Source organism: Podarcis vaucheri, assembly GCF_965113315.1.
Source record: "Podarcis vaucheri genome assembly, chromosome: 10".
Taxonomy (NCBI): domain Eukaryota; kingdom Metazoa; phylum Chordata; class Lepidosauria; order Squamata; family Lacertidae; genus Podarcis; species Podarcis vaucheri.
The window spans coordinates 5,228,731-5,252,185 of NC_138748.1; the positions used below are offsets into that span (position 1 = coordinate 5,228,731).

Below are 23,455 nucleotides of genomic sequence, written 5' to 3' on the forward strand. Positions count from 1 at the left end.
GGCTAAAAGGCTATTAGCGGTTTAGCGGCTTAGAAAAAGGGGGGGAAGCGAAAAAAAATCGGAACACTTTCAAGACATTTTCGTCTTGCAAAGCAAGCCCATAGGGAAAATCGTCTTGCGAAGCAGCTCAAAAACGGAAAACCCTTTCGTCTAGCGGGTTTTCTGTCTTGCGAGGCATTCGTCTTGCGGGGCACCACTGTAGTTTAAACCATGGCATTGCTGCCACTGGTAACATTTACTGACAATGTCTATCACTAGCTTTCAGTGCGGTACACTCTTTGACATTATTACCTTTCTCTATCACCATGATCAACATCATGTAGTGTGGTGTAGTGGTTAGAGTGCCAGACAAAGACCTCGGAGACTAGGGTTCAAATCCCCTCTCAGCCATGAAGCTCACTGGATGACTTTGGGCCAGCCACTGCCTCTCAGGGTTGCTGTGAGGTTAAAATAGGGTCTAGTGCGCGACACGCACATATCAAGCATGCGTAAATTTGTTGTTGCCTCTATGCCACTTTGAACTACTTTGAGGAGAGGAAAGGTGAGATATAAAATGTAATATAATAGTGTAATTGTTTGAATGTTCCAGTGGCTCAGTGAGCATCTGCACTTGTACTGGGCGTGGTGGAGCATCACAACCCTGCCTCTTGGAAAACATTTTGCAGGGCTGTCTCTGAGCTTATCACAATTGTGTGCCATTGCACCACAACCTCTGAATTTGGTATCGAGTATGGAATTTAGCACCCCGAGACTAGACACTGAATGCCTAGACTCACCTTTTCTAACACTCCAGATATTGGTTTACAACTCCCATTATCCCCCAACCATTGTGTGTGGATGCAGCACTAAAATGTGTTTCTGGTTATGAGGATAGACTCCCCCTGCCCATGAAGCAGAATAAATAAAGTGGAGACAAATGAGAATGATTTTCTTCCCCTGTTGGCAAGATGGGCATTTTTGGTGACATCTAGCATTTCTTGGTGTATGGTTTATTTCAGTGCCTAACAAAATCAAATAAGGATTGTCTCAAGACTAGCAGTGTCAGAGGAATCAGTTGAAAACATATTGGCTGTGAGTTCTGGAAGACCTGCTCCCTGCCTTGCAGGCCATTTTGCACCTGGTCTGTGCAGGCAGGGCCCAGACAGACTCCAGTCACAAAAGCTGCTGAACAGACTCATGGGCTGGGGTTTTTTGTTGAGGGGGTCTTGTTCTTGTTGCTGATGTTAATGCTTTGTATCTTTATTTTGGATTTTATGATTTATGTGGAAATTGTTCAGTTTGGTAATGTACTATTTGATGTTTTGTTTATTGTTCATGCCTACTTCTATTACGTTTGTAGTTATGTATTTTTATATATACTGTAAGCCGGCTTGAGCATGGTTTGAGCTTTGGAAAGGTGGCATTCAAATAAAAGGATTGATTGATTGAAACAGACTTTTAAATACTGGAACATAGGATGGCTCAGTGCTTGCCTTTGAAATGCATTAAAAGCTAGCATAGCATAGTTGTTTGGGTGTGCCTGAGTTAAGAAAGTAGAGATCCCCTCTTTTCATCTTACCTTTTCATTGGGTTTATATGGTAGCCTTAGGGAAGCCACCATCTCCCACTCTCAGATATGGTGCCAGTATTGTATGGCACTTGTAAAAGTACCAATTCTGCCTGTTGAAGTGGTCAAGTGGGCACCTGTGGGGTAAGGTGATTTTGTAGGTAAATTGCTCCCAAGTTGTTAAAGTCTCTTTATACTAATAATATACTAATATACCCTATGCTATTTTTCTAGCAAAAGAGGCGATGGAACTCACCATGAACACCTCCCTTGTTTTCTTAGAATGGCAATGGTGCCCACCTGAGAGGTGCTGGAACCCATGTGAGAGGTGCTGGAACTGAGTTCCACTGAGTTCCCCCTGGAGAAAAAAGCCCCGGTCACACCACTTTCCCACAGAAAAACCCGCTGTTTGTAAATTCAGCGGTAAGCAGCAGGTTTTCCTGGGGGAAGTAGCAGGGCAAACAAAAAGCTTATTGGACCCGTACCTAGAAAGCAAGGGGCAAGCTGAAATGTGGACGAGCCCTTAGTCTATTTTATTGGTGTTTTAAACTTCTGCATGTTTTAATTCATTTAGTGGTAATTTTATTGTTTTTTACTTCTTTGTAAACTGCTTTGAGGTTCTTTCTACAATTATGCGGTATATTAATTTTAATAAATAAATAAATTCATACATACTAGTCACCTACTGTCCAGTATTGTTGTGGGATTGCTATTTACATTCTAATGTTCCTATTCTATATAATAGGGTAATCAGTCATATCAACAAGCAGTTCTAAAGTCATGGCAAGCTAGAAGTCAAAAGAGTTTGGGGTATCCATGAACTGGTATTGCACAACAGTATGCCACCTTTTGATTACAGATGTTTTATTTATGAACCCTTGAGACAATTATTTAGCTTTATAAAGAAAGAGTCCATTATAAAGAGAGACCTAAAAGCCATTGAATGCCATCTCTTTACTGCAAACTCCCATGATCAAGGTCCTGTAATGTGTGGAACACAGTGGTAATAGCTACTGTACTTTTCCTGTGCCCTTGTTTTTATTGGTATCTAAAAGTATTATGTAAAGTATTTTGGAGTTCGACAACAAAATGCTGCATGTTTAAACCCCCCCCCCTCAAAAGCCTGCTCTTAAAACTGTGTGTTAACTTTTCAGTTGCCAAGATCAAAGGAATCTGTAGCTCATTTCAGATGTTCAATGAATGCATGGTTCCTCACCCCTGACATTTATTTCTTCATTGTAAAATCTTCCTTTTACCCATATATGTTCAACTGCGTTGTAAGGCATACACGTATGCCCCGCTTTTTTTAGGGTTCCTGATAGCATGGGTAGAATCCAATGGCATACAGTTTTATTCGCATTGGCTGTATATATGCCAGGCCTCTGTAGCCTGGTGCCCTCTAGATGTTGGGACTTGAGCTCTCATCATCCATGACCAGTGGCCCTGCAGATTGGGGCTGATGGGAACTGTAGTTCAAAACATCTGGAGAGCAGTAGGTTGGATACGTCTGCTCTGTGCTGTTGGTATCTGTCCCTGTCTGCTTGTATTTGTGTCCACCAGGCAAAGAGAACCTGTGGCATTCCAGCAACGTCTAAAGGGCCATGGCCTCTTTATTTCAGGCCAGATATGTGCAGCAGGAACTCTTGTCTACCCAATGGAACAGGGAGCGCAGTAGGCCAAAAACAAAAGCCATCACTTTTGTTGGGACAAGTTGCTCACTCAGAAGCTCTATGAAATTTGTCCTGGTCAATCTCCTCTATATCTATCACCCTCTGGGCAGCTCCTAACAGAATTAAAAGCACACTAAAACATCAAACATTAAATATCTCCCTAATCATTTGGTGGTCCTTTCTCCTCTTCGTCTTCATCTTCCTTCCTTCCTTCCTTCCTTCCTTCCTTCCTTCCTTCCTTCCTTCCTTCCTTCCTTCCTTCTTCCCCCCCTCTCTCCTTCCATCTTTGGCCCAAGAACAATGCATTTTAGTTTCAAAAGCAGAATTACAAAACACCCAGTAAGGATTATTCCTCAGGCATCGTGTTCAGTTTTATCTGACAGCCAAATCAAAGAAGTCCATATTGTTTTGGGTGTTTTTCAAGCTGCTTGGAGTTCATGGGATCAGTTTTTATGTCTTACTGTGAAAAGTGAAATGTTTGTCAATTTTTCAAGCCCTCTCATTTTATCTAGTGTTTAGAATGAGAAATGAAGCAGCCTTTAAAAGATTGCCTTGATGTAAACCTAAGCAGTGAAACAATTTACCACTGCCACAAAATTCGTGTTTAAAGTAATGCTCATCTGGAAAAGTGAATTTGGGCGTACGGGGTGGAAATTGTTTGAGGGGATGGGGAAAGGAGTACCTCTGAATATTATTATTCACAATTCTAGCCCAACCCTTATGCTTCATTAGTGAAGGGAAATGCATTTCTAAACAAGGGATTGAAACCAGATTTAGAACCCTGTTTGCAAACTCTGGTTGCTGCTAGTTGTAGTGTTATCCATTGGTAATTCTGGTGCAGTTATTTATTTCATTTATATGCCATGTTTATCTTCCAAGGAGTTCAAGGTAGTGTACATGGTCCCCCCAACCATTCCATCCTCTTTTGAGGTAAGGTAAGCTAAGAGGTGAAGATGGACCCAAAGTCACCCAGTGAGCTTCATGGCTAAGTATGGATTTGAACCCTGGTCTCCTAGGTCATAGTCCAACTTTCGCACCTTTATGCCTCACTGGCTTTGATATAGTGAATGCCATCCATGAAGAGCTGTCAAGGGGAACAAGTGGATGAGTACATGGTGCTGTAGTTAGAAGATCCCTGCCATATCCTCAGCAGGTCTTCATTGTAAGTTGTAAAAACACACTATGCTCAGGAATAGCCAATCTGTGTCAAGTAATCAATGGAGGCTGTCGCTGACTGGTGGGGAACCGGTGGACCAGTCCACACTGCAGCTGCCATCTTGATCATTGGCTATGCTTGCTGGGCTTGCTGGGAGATGGAATCCTAACAACATACTGAGGATTTCAGATTGCCCATCCCTGCTGGAGTTCATAGATTTGAGCCCTGGTAGGTTTAGACTCTCTGTAAGATGTATAATATTCTTCTCTCCCACCCACTTCCTTGCATATGGAAGAATAACTACATTAAAATACAGTGTATGTTAGAGAACTTATAGTAAAGAAGCAAATTGTGTCGCCTAAGCAGAACTTTTGCCAAGGCCAATCAAAATAGCCTTGGGAACAGATATTTAAATATTCCATGCACCTCTAATTTTTATCCTCATTTGTATAAATCCTCTTTTCTTTAAACCTTTAATCTCTTCTTTACCAGTATCTGATCTGCCATATTTTAATGTCATTATGATTTTCTCTCTTTCTAAGGCTAAAATGTAATGCTTATTAGTTTTGGGGGAAATTCATTTTGCTATAAATGAGTCAGGATGTGAACCTCAGAGGTTAAACACAGCTGATAATACCCTTTCATGCCTAAAGTGCTTTAACAAAGCTGTGCATTTATTTCACAAAGTCCTATTAAATGAGATTTATTCTGTCATTGCATTTTGATAACGGTACTTTGAGATATTAGTGTTGTGTGAGAATTCTACCACACAGTCTGAGGGTAACTTAATGTTGTATGCAGTTAGGATTTTGTATCAGAAGGGGCTGGTTATTGATCTGATTCACTTTGAGATAAATAAAAACTGTGTGAAGGGTCTGTTTGAATCTCTAGCGCACTTTAGATGTGATCTTCCATGTGTCCAGAATAGTACAGGAGAAGAGCGCAGGGCCATCCCTGTGGTCCATGTGTTGGGTTCTTAATTACTCACAGCCCAATCGTAACCATATTCACTCAAAAGTAATTCCTATTTAATTGAATGGGGCAGAGTCCCAGGTCAGTGGGATTAGGATTGTAGGTTCTAAATCACAGAGGGGAGTCTGTGTGTTTCTTAGAATGTCCTCCCTCCCATTGTGTGAATATTGGTTGCTGGGGATATGGGGATGGGGCCTGTGGGCATTTCTCACCCCCACCCCTTTTCTTCCTCTGTTTGATTATGATTCTGCTTTGTTGCTTTCGTTTGTGTAAAAACCTGCACTATGGATCTGGTAGCCAGCAAGTTATTCCTCTCCAAAGCAAAAATGCTGCATTTAAAAAAAGTTAATTAAAATAGCCAATGATCCATAATAGCAGGGCACTGTACCTGGAATATGCATTGATGCAAGGTGAAAACGTAATGCGTGTTCTGGGTTCTGATAGCATTGTCAGTGCTGGTTTCTTCATGGCAGAGCATGATTCCTGGTGGAGAACATTTTTTCTCACCACTTGGAACTCTGCAAAAGTTATGGAAAGCTGTGCATATGAGTGCAATATGTTTTTCTTTTACGTAAGGAGAGCTTAGGCAACCGTACTGGCTGCCTCAACCATACTTGCTATTTGCAGGATGGTTCAAGAAGCATTTGCCTATCCATGAAATGGGCATGCAAGTTAATCCTGCATCCTTGCTTACTTAGCATTCATCATGCTTTGCCTAGCCATTGTGGTGATATGTATGTTTGGTTTACCCATGCAAGTATAGGCATTGACTTGTATTCAGTGATGGGGAAGAACCTTATTCCAATGCTTTGATTTGCCTAGCTGTTGCCAGAAGCCGGAGCAATGGGAATCCTGCATTCTGGTTCTGTGATCCTGTGGTTGCTTACTTACCTGTTTATAGTTACCTCTCTGAAGAGACATCAGAAAGACAGAGCACTTAGCGTGAACCCCACTGTAAGTGCTTTGAACTGGATTGTGGGGGTGGAGATGTAGGTGGTGAACTTGTGACAGATACAGGATGTGATACTGACATTCTGTTTTATATGCCAGCCCTTAAAGTGTCCTGCTTTGATTATCAGCCCACTGAAGCCAGTTCATCTGCGGTACAATTATAGCCCAAGCATCCTTTCCCCTCTCCTTCCTCTACTACCGTATTTAGTATTCAGTTATTTTAGATGCAAACACGGTTCATGACTCTGGTACATATTAAAATACTGACCTCAGGGGTAGCATTAAGCTATGTCTGTTCCCTGCCCTCTGTGACCCCAGTGTCTGGGGCAAGTGGCAGGTTTCACTCCTCAGCTGTGCCCCAGTTGCAATCTGCATACGTTGTCTCACTAGAATTTAATGCAAGTCACTATGAATCATGCCTGTTCCTATTGCCCTTTGATTTACTCCCTGGGTTCTGTTTCTTGATAGTATTGATTGTGGTGGAAATTTAGCTCTCTTCAGGCAATCTGAAGAGAGGAAATTAACACAATAGAGTCCTCCCCTCCATCACCTGCCACAAACTGGTGGGCAAATTTCTGAATCTGGGAGCTCCTGTGATTGTGGAGGCTTCCATGTGATTTTAAAACCCTGATATTCCAGGGGTTAAATTGCATGGAGAGCCCTCTATGAGTACAGAAAGTTCCCTATTTCAGAACTTCACCTTCCAATTTGGGATGGAGTTTAGGATTTTTGGCCCTGCTCACATGAGTATTTAACACCTGAAAAGGGTTCTAAAGAACTGACTTTATATCTTACTTACTTTATATTTGGGAAAGTTGTTCATTATGCATTTGGATATTCATGTTATCGTAACCAAATTTTGCATGATGGTACCTACAGTCAAGGCACAGGTTTTCCTCTATATTTTTTGATACAAATTGGATGCTATTTTGAATCAGGATGGTGCACCAAAACTTTCAGAACTGCACTCATTTGACTCACTAATTTCAAAACTGCACTGTTTTTGGATTAGATAGGGAAAAGCAAGAGGAAGGAAAATTAATACAGAATTCTTTTGCTTCTGTTCAAACAGCAAAAGTTTTTTTCTGGTTAACTCAGCTCATGGTTTTGAAATATGTAAATACAGTGAAATTAAGAATTTAATTCGTTCTGGAGGTCCATTCTTAACCTGAAACTGTTCTTAACCTGAGGTACCACTTTAGTTAACGGGGCCTCCTGCTGCTGCTGCGCTGCCAAAGCACGATTTCTGTTCTCATCCTGAAGCAAAGTTCTTAACCTGAGGTACTATTTCTGGGTTAGCGGAGTCTTTAACCTGAAGCGTATGTAACCCAAGGTACCACTGTACTGGTTTGTTTCATGAAGACTCAACCAAAGTTGGATTATGTTGCTATTAGGAGCTAGTCCATGTTGTGCTAAAAATAAAACTGCAGCTAACAGACTAGGTTAAGAATTTGGGCCTTATGTTTTGTTTCGTGTGCCAGGAACTATTTTAAATATAAACAAGATTAATAAGAGCTCAATCTTACTCTGGTTTTTTTTTTAAACAAAGTACTACAAAAGTTTTCTTAAACTCATTATGCATGATAAATTTCTAGGAGTCTAACTCTGAGTGGTAATAACTGAGTTTTAGAGCGTAGCAGTAAAAGCTTGATTTGAGCATTTGATTAATTTACTTGGTATAAGCAATAAATAGCCATTTTTAAGAGCCTTTAATGAAACACCTCCAGGAAACAATGGCAATCAATGAACCCTAACTTAATTAAATCTTGTATCTTTTCTGTGAGATACTTCTCATTTAACTGCTTTATCACAGTCATCTTCTTGAATTGCTTAAATTATTAATTTTTCTTACGATGTGTACAGCTCTCTATATTTATGTCAATACATGATCCAAATTATTTTGTGCTAGACATATGTGTCTATTAATTTAATGAGGAAAAATGGAGAGAAAGTATTAAAATAATGACCTAACATTAATTTCTATAAGGAGACATTTTCATTTCACTTAATGCATGGCTGCAAATGAAAATTTTCTTTTATGCATAATAGTGGAAAGTAAATTAGCCAATATGCAAACTAATGCTTAAAAGACTTTAATCTCATGGTGTTAGGAGAGATCCTGAGTTCTATATGGAATGTCTTGATTCTCTTTACTACCAAACTTTGAGTAATAGCAGACTCTCATTTTTGAGACTAGGAAGCCTTATTTTGAAGTGTCCAAAAGGCATTGATCACAATATATATTTTCCCCCCTTTTCTGGGTTGAGCTTGAGGAATCTCATAAGCTTTAGACCACTTTCATACTTTAAAATATGCTAATAATTCAACAAACAAAGGGATAATATTTAGGATTTCCTTCTCTTCTTTATCCTCCTCTGGCAAATATAACAGAAATCATACAATTTGCTGGTATGTACAGTGGTACCCCGCAAGACGAACGCCTCGCGAGACGAAAAACTCGCAAAACGAAAGGTTTTTTCGTTTTCGAGTTGCCTCGCAAGACGAATTTCCCTATGGGCTTGCTTCGCAAAACGAAGCTTGCCCCGGGGACAGCGGGTCTTCTCTTTTGAAGCAAGGGGCTGCGGGGAGATCGCTTCTCCTGGTGCTCCAAAGCCGGGCGGGGCGGGGGGGCGGGAACACCTTCTGAAGGCGGGCGGGGGGCGAAAGTCTTTGTCCCCCCTGCCTGCCTTCCCAGGGGCTTTTAAATCGCCCCGGACAGCGAAGAAGTCCTCTGCTGTCCCGGGGCGATTTTAAAATGCCGCCCGCCATCATTTTAAGATCGCCCGGACAGCGGAGAAGTCCTCCGCTGTCCCGGGGTTTTTTTAAATGCTGGGGGTGGGAAGAAAAGCCCTTGTCCCCCCCCCCCAGTTCCTAGGCAGTTTCCCTAGGAACGCATTAATTGATTTTCAATGCATTCCTATGGGAAACCGTGCATCGCAAGACGAAAAACTCGCAAGACGAAGAGACTTGCGGAACGAATTAATTTCGTCTTGCGAGGCACCACTGTATGTCTACAATTTGAAGTGTGGTGATGGAGAGGGAAATGCTTCATGACTTGAAGATGTACTACAAGTTCTCCTTTTTAAGATTTTGTCTGCCCGGAGCAGTTCGCCAAGTTAGGTGGACCTGCTATACTAGCCTCTCAGCAGAAGGGTTGGTGTTTTTTACCAGGAAGGAAGAGCAAAGTGGCAAAGGGTCTACACAGTTGTAGTGGATCCCACCACTGTAGACTAATTAACAGATCCAAAACTGCATTCATATCCCATCATAACCACCACAGGTTATCTTTTGGTCTGTGTTTGAGGGAAAACTTAGTGATTTGGTGTCTTTGGCACAAGGTTTTATTTACAGTGCAAAGTTGGTAAAACAAAGATAGGTCAGGAGTTGTGTTTTTTTGAGAAACAGTTAACTTAGTAATTACCCTAAATCTAAAGATGTTGCAGGCGTTAAAACAAAGCAGAAAATGCATGGCTTCCCTTAAACTTCAGTTGCTAAAAATCAGTTGTTACACTTCAGGTAGATGTTCAGGTTTCTAGAATAAGTGGTAAAATGCTTAACTCAGTTTCTGTTACTTTACTCCCATTTCTTTACATAGTTATGACAGGTATTAAATACTTTTGACGCAGCACAGCTTCCTTCACAACTTAATACTCTGATTCATGACTGAGGGGCACTTTTTGTCAGTTACCCAACCTCTTAACAATCCCACTCCTGAGGTATTCCAATTAATATATCACACCTAGATCACCTCACTCCTTTTAACTGGTTTGGGAGTCTTCTCTTTCTAGTAGATCTCTCCCCTTACTGGAATGAGACCCAAATAGACTGTTTTCTCACAGTTTCTACTTCTGCTGACTCAAACTCAGCCTCCCCATTACTTCTGTCTGTATACTTTCCCAAGACACTCAACACAGTCTTACTATCTAAGCTACAAGGCGCCTTCCTCCAGCTATTGACATTCTCCTCAGAGCGGATCTTAAACTAAGATTTGACCTAAGTCTCTCAGACAAACCCTATCCTAATCCCTATATCCCATCTCAAATTAAGCCCTGTGTAAAAAACAAAAAAGACACCCTCAGAAACTGAAGCAATACACGAATGATTATGATGCCTGCTCCTGATCTATCCCAGGGAGAATGCAATCCCTGAATTTTCGCGTTCCCATTTGTCTCCTGCCTCTAGCTATGCTTGCTAATCACAGTCTCTGGTCTTTCTCTCAGAGTTTTAGATATGCATATCCTGTGGACAGGGGACCATGAGTGTCTGTGGTAGTTGTGCAGCTGGGCACATTGTCCCTTCGTGTACTACTTTCATTGTTGTATGTTATTAAGTTTATTTATTTTTTTAAATAAATATTTGGCTCTCATACTGAAGGCCATTCTGGGCAGGAGGGGGAAATGACTTTGCACTGCTAATATATGACTGACTCAAATCTCATTTATCTTAATTCTGAAAATACCATCTCTTTTCTTTTGAACTGTCCTGGGATAGAATGGCCTTCATTTGGGGATTGTTTGTTTGTCTGGTAAAGTGGAACCAACCGAATGAAAGGAAGAGAAAGATGTTGTTGAATACCCGTGATTCTCTTGTCTCTCACATTAAATGAAGTATTTCGAGACTTCTAGGCATGAGGCAGCTTCTAAAACAAATTATAACAAGAAAATGTACAAAATCAAGGGGCTTTGGCATATGAAAAGAGGAAGAAATGATACAAGGATATCTACACTCATGTTACAAAACGCAGAGTATTTGCATCAGTGAGAATGAAACTGCTTTTTAAAAAAGCTTTTTATGTCTATAAAGTGGTAACCATTTTTTAACCTTCCCCATGTTAAATGAAATTATAAATAAAGTAACACAAGAAGTCTTAATGCAGAAACTAGCCACAGAGCACAGCCATCAAAATGCTGTGCAGAAGAGCAAATGTCCCACACAAATGTACCAGCCAAGGTACAGAGTATCCAGTGTGCAGCCCAAGTTATCTTGGCAGTCAAGGCAGAAATTCCCACATTTAGTTTATTGTAAAATGAAATATTTTATTTGTTGCCCTGTCATAACACTCTACATCAGATGCACGAAGTGGTTGCTTCACTCTACTCAGTGGAAGGGCCAGGCCTGCCAGGAGCCTAAATAGCTCAGAAGAGAATTGGCAACCACTATAACACTAAAATTATCCTTAATTGTGGGGGCTTTGTTAATATTGGTTGAGTGAGATTTAAGAAAAATGACAAGAGTAAAACTGGTACATTCAACTTCCCTGCGGTTTTACATTTCCTCATGTAATCTTTCTCCTCATTCTCCTTTGCATGCAGGTATCTCGCGTCTTATGCAAGGGCTCAGTTCTGGGGAGTCCATGTGTAAGCCTAAAAGACAGGAATCCCTGGCCCTGCCTTTCCCCATGAGGTGGAGGGCTGCTTGCCTGGCTCTGGGAAAGCCACGCAAGGCTTCTGCCTGCATTTTAGAGCCCCCCTGCTGCTTTCCCAAAGCTGGAAAAGCTCACCATGGCAGCTGTGTGCAGGTGTGTGTGTGTGTGTGTGGGAAATAAATAAATGGAGAGTGGGTTTCCTCCACTCTCCATTTATTTATTTATTTATTTATTCCCCCTCCCCATGCAAAGCTGTGATCGCATAAATATAATCAGCGTAAGATGTGATTTACCTGCATTTGAAATGGTGTCCCTGGTGGTAGCCGCTATTGACAGAAATAAACAAACAAAAAAAAGCCCTTCTGGGCACACTGTAGTTCTCTGGGTTGCAATAAGGGTGACTGTGCATGACAAATTAAGAAAAGCCAACAGACATGCCTCCCCCCCCCAAGCAAATGCTTACTACCTCTTCTTGAGCACAGAAGCATCAAGGACCATGCATGCACTATAAATTTAAAGCACATGACTCCCCCCCCCAAAAAAATATATATATATATCCTGGGAACTGCAGCTTGTAAGAGTACTGTGATTTTGCAGCTGTCTCTGGAGTGAACTATAGTTCCCAGGGTTCTTTGGGGGAAGCAATGTGGTTTAAATGGTGTAAACACAACCTTAGTAAGGAGACAAAAGCAGCTCATCTGAATCTTAAAAACTCACTAGCAACGTGCAGGGGCAGAGAGCTGGAGGGGGCAGTGGTGGGAGGAGCTGTTGTCATTTAACATGCCATCTCCCTCTCCTGGGCACAATGCAAATCCTATGGGCTTCCTCTCTTTTTGACATGGTTTTCATTGCAGTTTAATGTTCTGCTTGAACAGTCAAGAAAAAAAGCCTTTTGCCTGAACCTTTGTTTTGTTGATGCCCTAAACAGCATCAAAGAAACCCAGCGCTGTCTCCTTAAGGCCCCAGACTTCACGTTTGGTGTGACATTTTTCTTGTTGTTAAATAAACTCTGACCATGAGCAGCTGTCAGGCAGAAATACACCACAGGCTAGCATTCAACGAAACACCAGACAAGCATTTTGGCAGCCAGAGGGCTCTTGCTTTCTTCCCTTCCTATTCTCCCCCACTCTTGACACATGTAAGAAACGAAAATTCAGTAAAGCATGGTATCCTTGATTAGATTTTTTTTTCTAATAAGGAGAATGTATTTCATCAACCCAAGTGGTATACTGTCGACTTAGCTCTCTGTGTATAGACATATATGTGTTTGTGTGTGTATCGATCAATAGTAAATGCATCCAAACTTAGTTTGGCATTTGAAAAACAGCCATGAGAGACCACACCTGCCTGGAAGCAACTCAAGTTAATTTTCAGTAATATGCTTTTAAGGGATTTTAAGAATGGGAAAATAATATACAAATATAGTATCTTAAAAAGAATACTAATAGTTTTCTGATCTGTGATCATCTGAGTTCATTTTGTCTAGTATAACTGTGTGTATGTTCTCTGATTCACATATATTAGCTCCCCCTGAATCCATGTTAACAATCCAAAGTTCTAAATCCATTCGCTTGCATAGCAAAATGAAGACTATGTGGTTTTGCTTTTTTGCCATAAGAATAGCCAGATAACAAAATATTTTGCACTATTTGCATTTCTCTCTCTACTGGGATAAAATGCATTATATGAGAATATTCTTTCTGAAAAATGCTTTTTGTTGTTGTTAGTGACTCTCATGTTTGGGTGTTTTGTTTTTTAAAAATGTAATCAGCAAAAGAAAATAGTATAAGATACAGAGGGTTTAGGTTTTTTTTTAATAACACTTCCCAAGAGGCAAAATGTGTGTTACTTTTTTATAACTGTTGTTAAGCAGTTGGAGGCAGTATGGTATTTTTATGTATCAGACTTTGGTTGGGTGACTTTTGTTTGTTTGTTTTACTCCTTTCTCGGTGCCAGACTGTTTATAGGAGTCTCCTCCTAACCAAGTTAAATCTAAAATATGCCAAGAGTTTCCATGAGAGCAAGCGAGGAAGAGAATGGTGTGGAAAAGTATGAATAGAGCAGATTCACAGCAATATCAAAGGGACTTCAGCATCAATCTGCCACATGGAAGACATTCTGTCAGCCTCTATTTATGCTTGTGATCATCATAGCTATTTGCCTTTGATCTAATGGGACGTCTCTTTTCTCCTTCTTTTTTATTTCTGTAGGATAAAGCGGTGGGTGGATAAGATGCAAGAAGACCTAGTAAGGCTGGTGAAAACAGCGAGTGGGGTGGATGAACTTGCTCAAGTAAGTGACAATTACATGGATGTAGTGCATGAGGAGGTTCACAAAAGGGCACCTAGTAAATGGTGGACAGTCTCGTTCCACTAAGGAGTTTTTCGGAGAGCAAAAAGCCAACACTGTTAGGGCTGAGTTTCAGATTAGGAACACAGCACTGGTGCAAATGGGGCAGTAGCTTCTCTTGAACAGCAGTTGCATCGTAGGAGCCTTGGTGGAACAGTGTGCTGCCTATGGCATTCCTTACTATCCTCAAGTAGCAAAATGTATTGGGCTGTCCCTGCATTCTGGAGCCTAGTGTCATATTGCATGTGCTTCTATTGCTGCTAACAAGTTGAAAGTCATGGGCAGAAGCAGCAAGGTGCAGATGGCACAGATGTCCTGTGGAAGACACCATCTGTACCCTCCACTTATTTTTCATTTTTGAGCTCTTCGCATTAGCCAGCATTCCTCCCTGCCACTTACACACAATCCAGCACCAAAGGGGTTTTTCCAACACAAACTGTGACAGTGAAAACAAATGTGGATTCCTCCTTTTTTTAAAAAAAAGAAACTGAAAGCCTAAAATTTCAGGAGCACAAATAATTTAATGCATTGTGTGCTGTATGCAAAGAATGGCCTGGGGCACTTAACAGCTCTTCCTATTATATTTCTTTCCTCCAAAGCTAACTTGATAAAGGAGGTTGCTGCATATTCATTAATTGACTTACTGTCGTCTGACTTTGTTTAGTCAGACTTGCTTATTGTTAGGAAAAGCTAATATTTAATCAGGTGCAAAAGGCATGGGCTTATTACTGCTTCTCACAGCAGCAAAAACTCCTTTCATTATACTGCCTGTCTGGTAAATGTGAAATGCTGTAAATGGTGACTGGGAAAAAATGTGGGGGTGTCTGTAGTGAGCTAGAAATGCCCAGATTGTCATAGATTTACAAGGCATTCCTCTGAAAGGAGAGCAAGTCTTTCGCAGTAATTCAGCTCTGTTACTGATTTCATAGGAGGAATCTTAGAAACACTTTGTGGAAGGGAAGAACTTCCTGATTGCAGAGGACATGACAAGGTGTGTGGTTGTCAGTCATTGTGCAAGTGGAATGGGACCTGCGTCTTGTCCCTGGATTCCCATGTGGATGTGGGAAGAGAAGCTACCCCTTGGCAAAAGGAAATCCTGCAGCCCTTACTTGGAGGGGTTGGCCTCATTGCAATGGCTGCCAGAGAGCTGTAAACAGGCAGTTTGTCAGTTGCATGTAGGCATCTGCACTGTGAATCCTGTAAGCAATGCACAGTTGCAAGACCCAGATGCAACTTTGTGCTTGTTAAATAGATAAGAACTTTATTTGCATTAGCCACTAGCTATAGCAGTAAGATAACATACACTGGGGATAGAGCTAAATAGTTAGCTATATAAAATACGTTCTGGAGGTTTAAATCAATACAAATGAAAAAAATTCCTGGTAATCTGGTTCTTTCTAGTTCTCCACAGCCCCTTAGGATGAAGCCAGATGGATTTATAGTGACCTTCCCCTAGCTGTGTGCTCTCCACATGTTGTTGAACATCCAAGCATCAGCCCCAGCAAGCATGGTACCCTCAATGGTTAGGGTTGATGGGGAAGGCTGTGTGCAAGCTACCCAGGGCTGACGTAGTCCAGTTCAAGCAGCGTCCATCAAAGTCGTTATACAGATAGTCCTTGCATAAACTCTGAACGTAAGCCTTTTTAGACAAGCCCCATCTTCACCTGTCCATTACCTGACATCATGTATGTTAGGTTATGACAGGTGGGTGTTGTAAAAGGAGCAAAGTACAGACTGGCTAGCCAAAACATCTGTGTTCAACCTAAGAGTCAGGGTAACATAATTTTTTAACCTGTTCCATAACAAAATTCAGAGTCATGTGAAGCTTGATTGACAGCTGGGTTTACCCTTTTGCTGTTGAGATCTGTGTATATGATCCTGTTGACTTTACTCATCAACTGACCATTACCATGGCGTGCCTGCTGTAGTGTTCTCTCAATCTAATTAACATTGTGTGTAGTCTAAAATGCAAAGTAATTAAATGTTCATGCTCTGCTAGAGTCCCTTACTGGACAGGGTAATAAAAAATGAGGTTACACTCTGCCTTAATGTAGTTTGGCTCTCAAATGTCAAGCCACTTGAAGGGAACAATAGCTCCTTTAAAAATTATGAATTTGCCCTTCTTTTGCAACTCAGGAGTGAGAAAAAAATCTAGAATACAGGGGAGAAAACTGAACCCCCCTAATAGAACCTTCTTGCAAAACCACCTAATTGGATAGAACACTACTCCCAGAATCTATTTCCATTTTGATATGGAGTTGCACTAGCAAGTCAAGCGTGATATTCCCAAGGCATTATGTTAGTTCAGTCCCAGAGCTATGGAGCAAGTGTATACAGTTAACTGTCTGCAGATGATAAAACATAGAGTGAAAGGAACACTGGATTTAGAGGACGGATGCTAAAGGCAGCTTTGGACATTGCAAACCAGTGGTGACAGAGGAAGAGTGTTTGACCTGAGCTCCCTCTTCTTCATTGCTTCCGCTTTAATTTGTGGAATGGGGACGCTCACTCTGCACATGCACCTGCATTTTTGCATTTGAAAGAGCAAAGAAAAAAATGGGGGGGGTGTGTGAATCACAAGTGATTTGCACATCTTGTGATACTCTTTGTTCATAAGGTGTGGAACTTCTTTAAAACTCAAAAGAAATGTGCTCATCCATACTAACCTTTAGCAAACTAGCACAAAAGTCTTTGGAAAGCTTCTAACATGTATGTTCTACCGTACTTTTTTCTATGTGGTGTAAGGGAGGCACAGGAAGAAGGTTAGCAGTGACTAGAAGTTGGTTAGTAACATGTTTGCTTGTTTTAATACGGACTCATGTGACCTGCAAACCAACACAGCTGTGTTTGTGTGTATGCATGTGTGTACACATAGATATGTGGGATTTCGAAAAGAGTTGTGGTTTAAAGATAGAATTTTTTATACACATTTTGTAAACACAAATGAATGCTGATAGCTGCAAGATCAGTCTGGGCTCAGCTCTAGAGCTAAGCCAGGCAATCAGGATAATAACTCTTGCTAGACTAGACCACACCGGACTCCAGGCAAGGGATCATATGCCTGAATGCTTCTCCTTACCAAAACTAACGAAAAAGCCCCTACTCGCAGTGTATTAAAATAGTATCTCAGGAGCAATGAGTAAATCATCTCTTTGGGGGCATTCAGCTCCATGTCATTGTAATCACATGGAAGGGGAGAGTGAGGTCCTATCTCTACTGTCCCATCCCCTACCGCCCCACTTGTCACCCACACACTGGGGAAACACCTGTAATAGGGGACCTTCTGTGTTCTTGAGGAACAGGCATAGTCTATGTGTAGCCCTCCAGATGTTTTGGACTACAACTGCTGGCGGCCCAACTCGGCATGGCCCAAGATCAGGGATGCTGAGAAGTGTTGGTGAAGACATCTGACAGGTGCCATGTTAGCTAGCCCAGTGTAGACTCTTCCCATGACTCACAGCCTTTAGAACACAGGGTTCAAAATCACAGGGAGAGCCCTTGCCCGCACCACAGGCTCCGCTAACACCCATGGATGCTAGGAATGGCAAGGCCTGCAGGCTCTCTCTCAGAACTTCCATAAAGGGCCGTCATCATGAGCAGTGCAAAGTGACACAGTCGGCAGTCTGCACTTTATTTCCCCTTAGTCATAGGTCACAGCTTAAACAACATTCACTCCTGTTAGTGGGTCTGGCTTGGAGGTTTCTGGTGTGAGAGTCACTCACATCAGTACAGAACGAGTGGGATTCAGATGTTTGAGACCTGGGTTCAAGACCTGCTTTAGCTGTAGTCTCATTATGTAGCCATTGGCAAGTGGTTATCATCTTCCAGACTTCTCCATCTGTAAAAAGCAAACTGCCTTTCATAGAGTCAAGCTGAAGAAAATGAGGAGACATCTGTATACTCTGTTATTGACAATAATCGTTCAGAAATGGGGCTACTGAAGTGTGAGTGTGTGAAGAAGCTATAGCTTATCTTTGAGGTTATTTTCTTTTCTCCTCTTGAGTCTGTTTTAATTTAAATAATAAAGAAGATGGAATACTTTGAAAACTACTGACATTTTATTTAGACTTCATGTGTATGAAAAGGAAACTGTGTGGGATGTAATCTTTTCTTGTCTAATCATGTCAAAACTTTAAATTGCTGCAGGGCTATGGCTCATGTTTCACAAGATACAGACCACAGTAGAATTTGTATCTCAAGCAAATGAGGAGAGGGCCTTGCACTTCAGCTTACTGGGGTGTATCTGAAAGTAGCTTCAGACATCTCTACCAGTGTGGAGAAAGCAGGTGTATGACTGACTTGACCATTCTCTTTTCATGCCTTCAATTTAGTTTTTAAAAAAGTGCTTCCCTGACATCTGGAACACAGACATCTCAAAGTAGAGGAGCTACATGATTTCCCATTAGGTGGGAAGCATGAAAGGTGCACAAATCACCCATGGACCTACTTTATATGAACCTGATCCAGAATCCTGTGTGATGTGTTCCATGTTTCCATGGGACATTAGAGGAGCAAGCTTCTCTCTACTTAGTATCCATCTTTCTTATCTCTCTAAATATGTCCCACCATCTCTATTCTTTTGGGTTTATTTCTTCAGATTGACAACATGTGCCAAGCACAAAGTTTTCTATAGAGTTTTGTACATCCATTGTGTCTTGTCTATCAAGCAGCAGGACACTGGGAGAAAGGACAGATCAGGAAGCTGAGGCTCCAAGACTTTGGCCACCTCATGAGAAGAGAAGACTCCTTGGAAAAGACCCTGATGTTGGGAAAGATTGAGGGCACAAGGAGAAGGGGACGACAGAGGATGAGATGGTTGGACAGTGTTCTCGAAGCTATGAACATGAGTTTGACCAAGCTGCGGGAGGCAGTGGAAGACAGGGGTGCCTGGCGTGCTCTGGTCCAGGGGGTCACGAAGAGTCGGACACAACTAAACAACAACAACAAGCCACCAGAAAAAACAACCAAGGGAGAAAAAGAGAAATATTGTGTATATAGATATTCTGAAATGGAAAGTATTGTTTTTAGGAAGCACGGTATCAGAAAGCTTATTTCAGAGTACTGGTCCACTCCTAAGATGCTCCAGCATAGGCATGCTTGGAACAGGGAATGCCAGTAGTGGAAATGTTATAAAATATGGCCCCAGTTTTGCAAGGTGATTATGCAGTTTCAAGTACTTTCTCCTTGTCTTGTTCCATGTTCTGATGCGGTAAATTCCTAAGCTGCCACTGTGTGAATTTCATATACGTAACACAGTGGTCCTTATTCTCTAGACTTACTCTTGGTTTTCTGATATTTCTTCCTGGCAAACAACTGTCTTTATTTTTTTACATTGTGGGAAGAGAATGTCATTTTAACACATTGTTAGTGTACACAAAAATGCACACAAGAGTTGTAAGGCCGCCACGATTTCTGTCCCACCATGGTTTTGTTACAGTCTGCATTGTTTCTGTTCTGTTACAATTTGGCTTCTGCTAAAAGCTACATTATTAATCTTCCTATCTGCTGTAGCTGAATCTTACATACAGGTACTAAATTATGTGATTAATTTCAATGCATTTCAACAGAAGGGAGACATAAAAAACAATGCATTAAATAACACAATTATTTGTGCAATATTTAAAGTCTGAAATAACCACTAATGCATTTATTTGCTTTCATGGTTTCCATTCTTCACTTCTGACAATTAAGCAGATTGTGGGAATTTCTGCTGCTGTTTCTGACAGAATTCTCTACCATCCCAGCTTCACTTGTTCTTCAAGTTTCAGCCACCTCCTGAAAGCAGGATCTCAGAGGGGCAGCTCATCAGCCATTTACCAAAGCCATTACTAGATGTGCCAGGAGATGGGCTAGGGCAACTGAAGAAAACATTCCCTGCTTCAGAAGCTAGTACAAGTTAGGCTGTTGTAAAGGTAAAGGTAAAGGGGCCCCTGACCATTAGGTCCAGTCGTGACCGAATCTAGGGTTGCGGCGTTCATCTCGCTTTACTGTCTGAGGGAGCTGGCATACAGTTTCTGGGTCATGCGGCCAGCATGACTAAGCCGCTTCTGGCGAACCAGAGCAGCGCATGGAAACGCTGTTTACCTTCCCACCGGAGTGGTACCTATTTATCTACTTGCACTTTGACATGCTTTTGAACAGCTAGGTTGGCAGGAGCAGGGACCAAGCAACGGGAGCTCATCCCGTCACGGGGATTCGAACTGTCGACCTTCTGATTGGCAAGTCCTAGGCTCTGTGGTTTAACCCACAGCACCAGGAGGAAAATAATTGTCAGTCTGTATGTGGCACAGGTAGTGGCCTCTTGTCTGGTTACAAAAACACAATAATCACCTCTATATTCATCTATGGTATATGTTGGAGGATATAGAATTCTTGGGTTTTTAGTACAAAAGTTACACCACGTGCACAGGATTTCCAAACCGGTGTGACTATGTTTAAACTCCTGTAGGAAGAACATGTTTTTTAATGGCTTCTTAAAGATTAAGCCTTATTACGACAGAAGCCCTTGGGGACTATAGTAGTGGACTGAGTATATTAAAATTTGTGCCATAAAAAATAGTCTTTAAAGAGGCATGATGGTTTTTGGTGTTAATGTCTAAAGCTGTGTAAACCACAATGCAAGTCGGCCTTGCCAGGATAGCTTCCCAGGAGCCTTGTGCGAATCTCAGACTGTACAGGACATATTAGTCAGTAAAGCGGAAGGCCTTCAGTTATGTCTACCATCATATTTTTAAGAAGCATATGTTTCTACTGGTATACTGGGGCAGCCTTACCATGAGGCGAAGTGAGGTAACTGCCTCAGAAGGCCAATGCCAAAAGCCAGGTGTAGGCAAACTCGGCCCTCCAGATGTTTTGAACTACAGCTCCCATCATCCCTGACCACTGGTCCTGTTAGCTATGGATGATGGGAGTTGTAGTCCCATAACATCTGGAGGGCCGAGTTTGCTTTTGCCTGCCAAAAGGCATGGAGGCAGCAGTGAGCTGTCAAAGGACAGAGCCACACTTCCTAAGTTAGCTTGCTCTCCCACCACTAGTGTTGAAGTAAGAGTCAGTTGCCATAATGGTCAGCTTTTATATGCGGAAAGACAGCAGCGCCATTTTGTCTCTTGCCTCAAGAAGCAAAATATTTGGGGCCACTCCTAACATTTCGGCAGCGTTCTATTTTTATTTGTAAAAAAACCTATTTATTTAACGATGTAACACAATAAAACAACATTTTTTTAAACAATAGTACACCATGTGATACTTTAAAGTTTCAGATTTGACAGAGATGTTTAAAACTTATGGGTGGTATTTAACAAAGAGTAGAGCCACTGAAATTAATGATCATGACTCAGTTAGGCCCATTAATTGCAGTAAGCTTTCTTCAGGTAAATAAATATTAGTTAAATACCCCTCAATGCCTTTAATAAGCTTTTTTTATTTCTTCACGCCAACCAATCATGCCATGTTTTGAAGGGGTATGTGTGTTACTGTCTCATTTTATCTCTTCACCCGTTGAACAATGCCATATCACTGGCACACAAAATCATCCTCATAGTCTAGCTATCTTAATGTTTGGTCAGCTTTTTGGCTTGTGAGTTATTTCAGACTTGGTTATGCCATTCTTGCATTCCATTTTTGTGTGTGATGGGTTACGGGCAGAAGCAAAGCAAAAGTTGTGTATCTCTGTATTGCAGGGCTGTTTGAAATTTTTATTTTAACTTCATTAAGCATCACAAGTAGGGAAAATAAATCAATGACACCTCAGACCCTAGCAATGGAAGCTTTATGTGAAACATTAAGAGGGACCACTGTATATGTGTTCTTGTTATATGGCTCATCTGCCTCTCTCTTAATTCATACGAAAATGTCCCAATTCCCCATGGTAGCCTTAAGAGCAAGTGAGGTAATTGGCTCTATGTGAGAGATGTGTAAAATGTGTCTTTGAAGACAGAGTGGAGTAGAAGGACGTGCTGTTCTTAACTCTTAACTCTTTGCACATTAGGCAGAGACTTTTGCATTGTGTGCAGCCTTGTATCAACATGCAGAAAATATTACAGGCCATTAACTTTGAATAAATATGCAGCATATGAAGAACAGTAAGGGAATAATAATGGCACTCTCTCTCCTGAGTTGGAAGCATCCTTGTATATTGACATAAAATTGGTCTTATGATGACCTTAGAGAATGGATTTATAAATGTGGGAGGATTTTACCATCAACCTGAAGAGCTTTTAGCAAAACAGCAAACTAATTGAAAAACTTACATAAAGGCTTTGTTAATTTGTATGCTTTTGGTAAAAACTACCACACTGCTTCCAGTGAGTTCTTTAGACTCTAGACCACAGATCTAATGAAAAGGAGAAACAGATTTTGGTATCATCAATATATCAATGTCACTCATACCCCTATCCAACCTCTACCATTAGGAGACAGAATGCTGGCTTGGTGCCACACAATTGCCCTTCTGATGCTGGTTTGTTTGTTTATTTATTTATTTACGGCTATTAGCCCATAAAATATGTACAAACATAAAAGGACAGAGGCATAAAGACCGATATATTCGGCACCAGAAGGTGAACACCACAATGCAAGGGTGGGTCATTGAGCAGAGCCAAATAACAGCTTGGGGCCCGGAGAGCTCCAAGGGACAGATCGCAGAAAAAGGAAAACTGAAGACAAGATCCGACATGCACTCTCATCATAACTGTCCGATTAGTTTTGGTGTTGTTGTTTTTTTTTGGTGGTTTTTGTGTGTGAGATAACCGCGTTCAGGAATCTCGCCACCTGCAGAGTTACAGAAGAATCAGTATCCTGCAAAAGTAGTGCGGCGTGTGACTCAACAGGCCTGCCAACCAAGCGCAATAAAACAGGACCCAGGAATTTAGTCCTGGCTATGCTATGTAGGGGACAGTTGAACATTATATGTGGAAGAGATTCAACAGTTTTCCCGTCACACACGCATAGCGGAGACACCAAACCCCTGGAAAATCTGTGGCTCAGCAGGTTCGATGGAAGGACATTGAACCTTGCACGAATAAATGCAAGTCGGTGTGGTACAGATGAAAGAGATGACATGTATGATGGAAGGCCAAGTGGTGGGGTTATTCCGTGATACCTGGGGGAGCAGACACCCCCACCCCTGGCGAGGTTGTGTTGATTTTCAATGTCAGCTAATCTTTGCTCTATAAGGCTTTTGGCTGAGCGTAAGTTCATCTTTAAGGAGTCCGCTGGGGAAATTCCGATGCTCAGAAGTTTGGCATGGATTTTTCCTACCCACGGATTGACAAAGTCGTCCCGCCAGAGGCACTGGAAAAGGTAATGGTCGGGAAGCCTATGCCAGCTGGACAGCCAATAGCCAGAGACTCGCTTCCAGATGACAGTCTCCAATGATGCAATCCTTAACTCCAGACGTGTGGCTGCGTTGCTCACACACATGGGGAGTTTCAGGAGGCGACGGAGAA

General features: G+C 41.6%; 1 protein-coding gene across 5 annotated transcripts in view; it reads left to right on the top strand.

Annotated features, from left to right (window-relative positions):
• The window catches only part of CACNA2D1 (calcium voltage-gated channel auxiliary subunit alpha2delta 1), a 392,960-nt gene that overhangs the window by 64,678 nt on the left and 304,827 nt on the right, over positions 1–23,455 (top strand). For all 5 annotated transcript variants that reach the window (XM_082239529.1, XM_082239530.1, XM_082239531.1 and 2 more), the window contains exon 2: positions 13,871–13,952. In XM_082239529.1, coding sequence (XP_082095655.1) covers positions 13,871–13,952 — 82 coding nt within the window. The remainder of the gene's footprint in view (positions 1–13,870; positions 13,953–23,455) is intronic.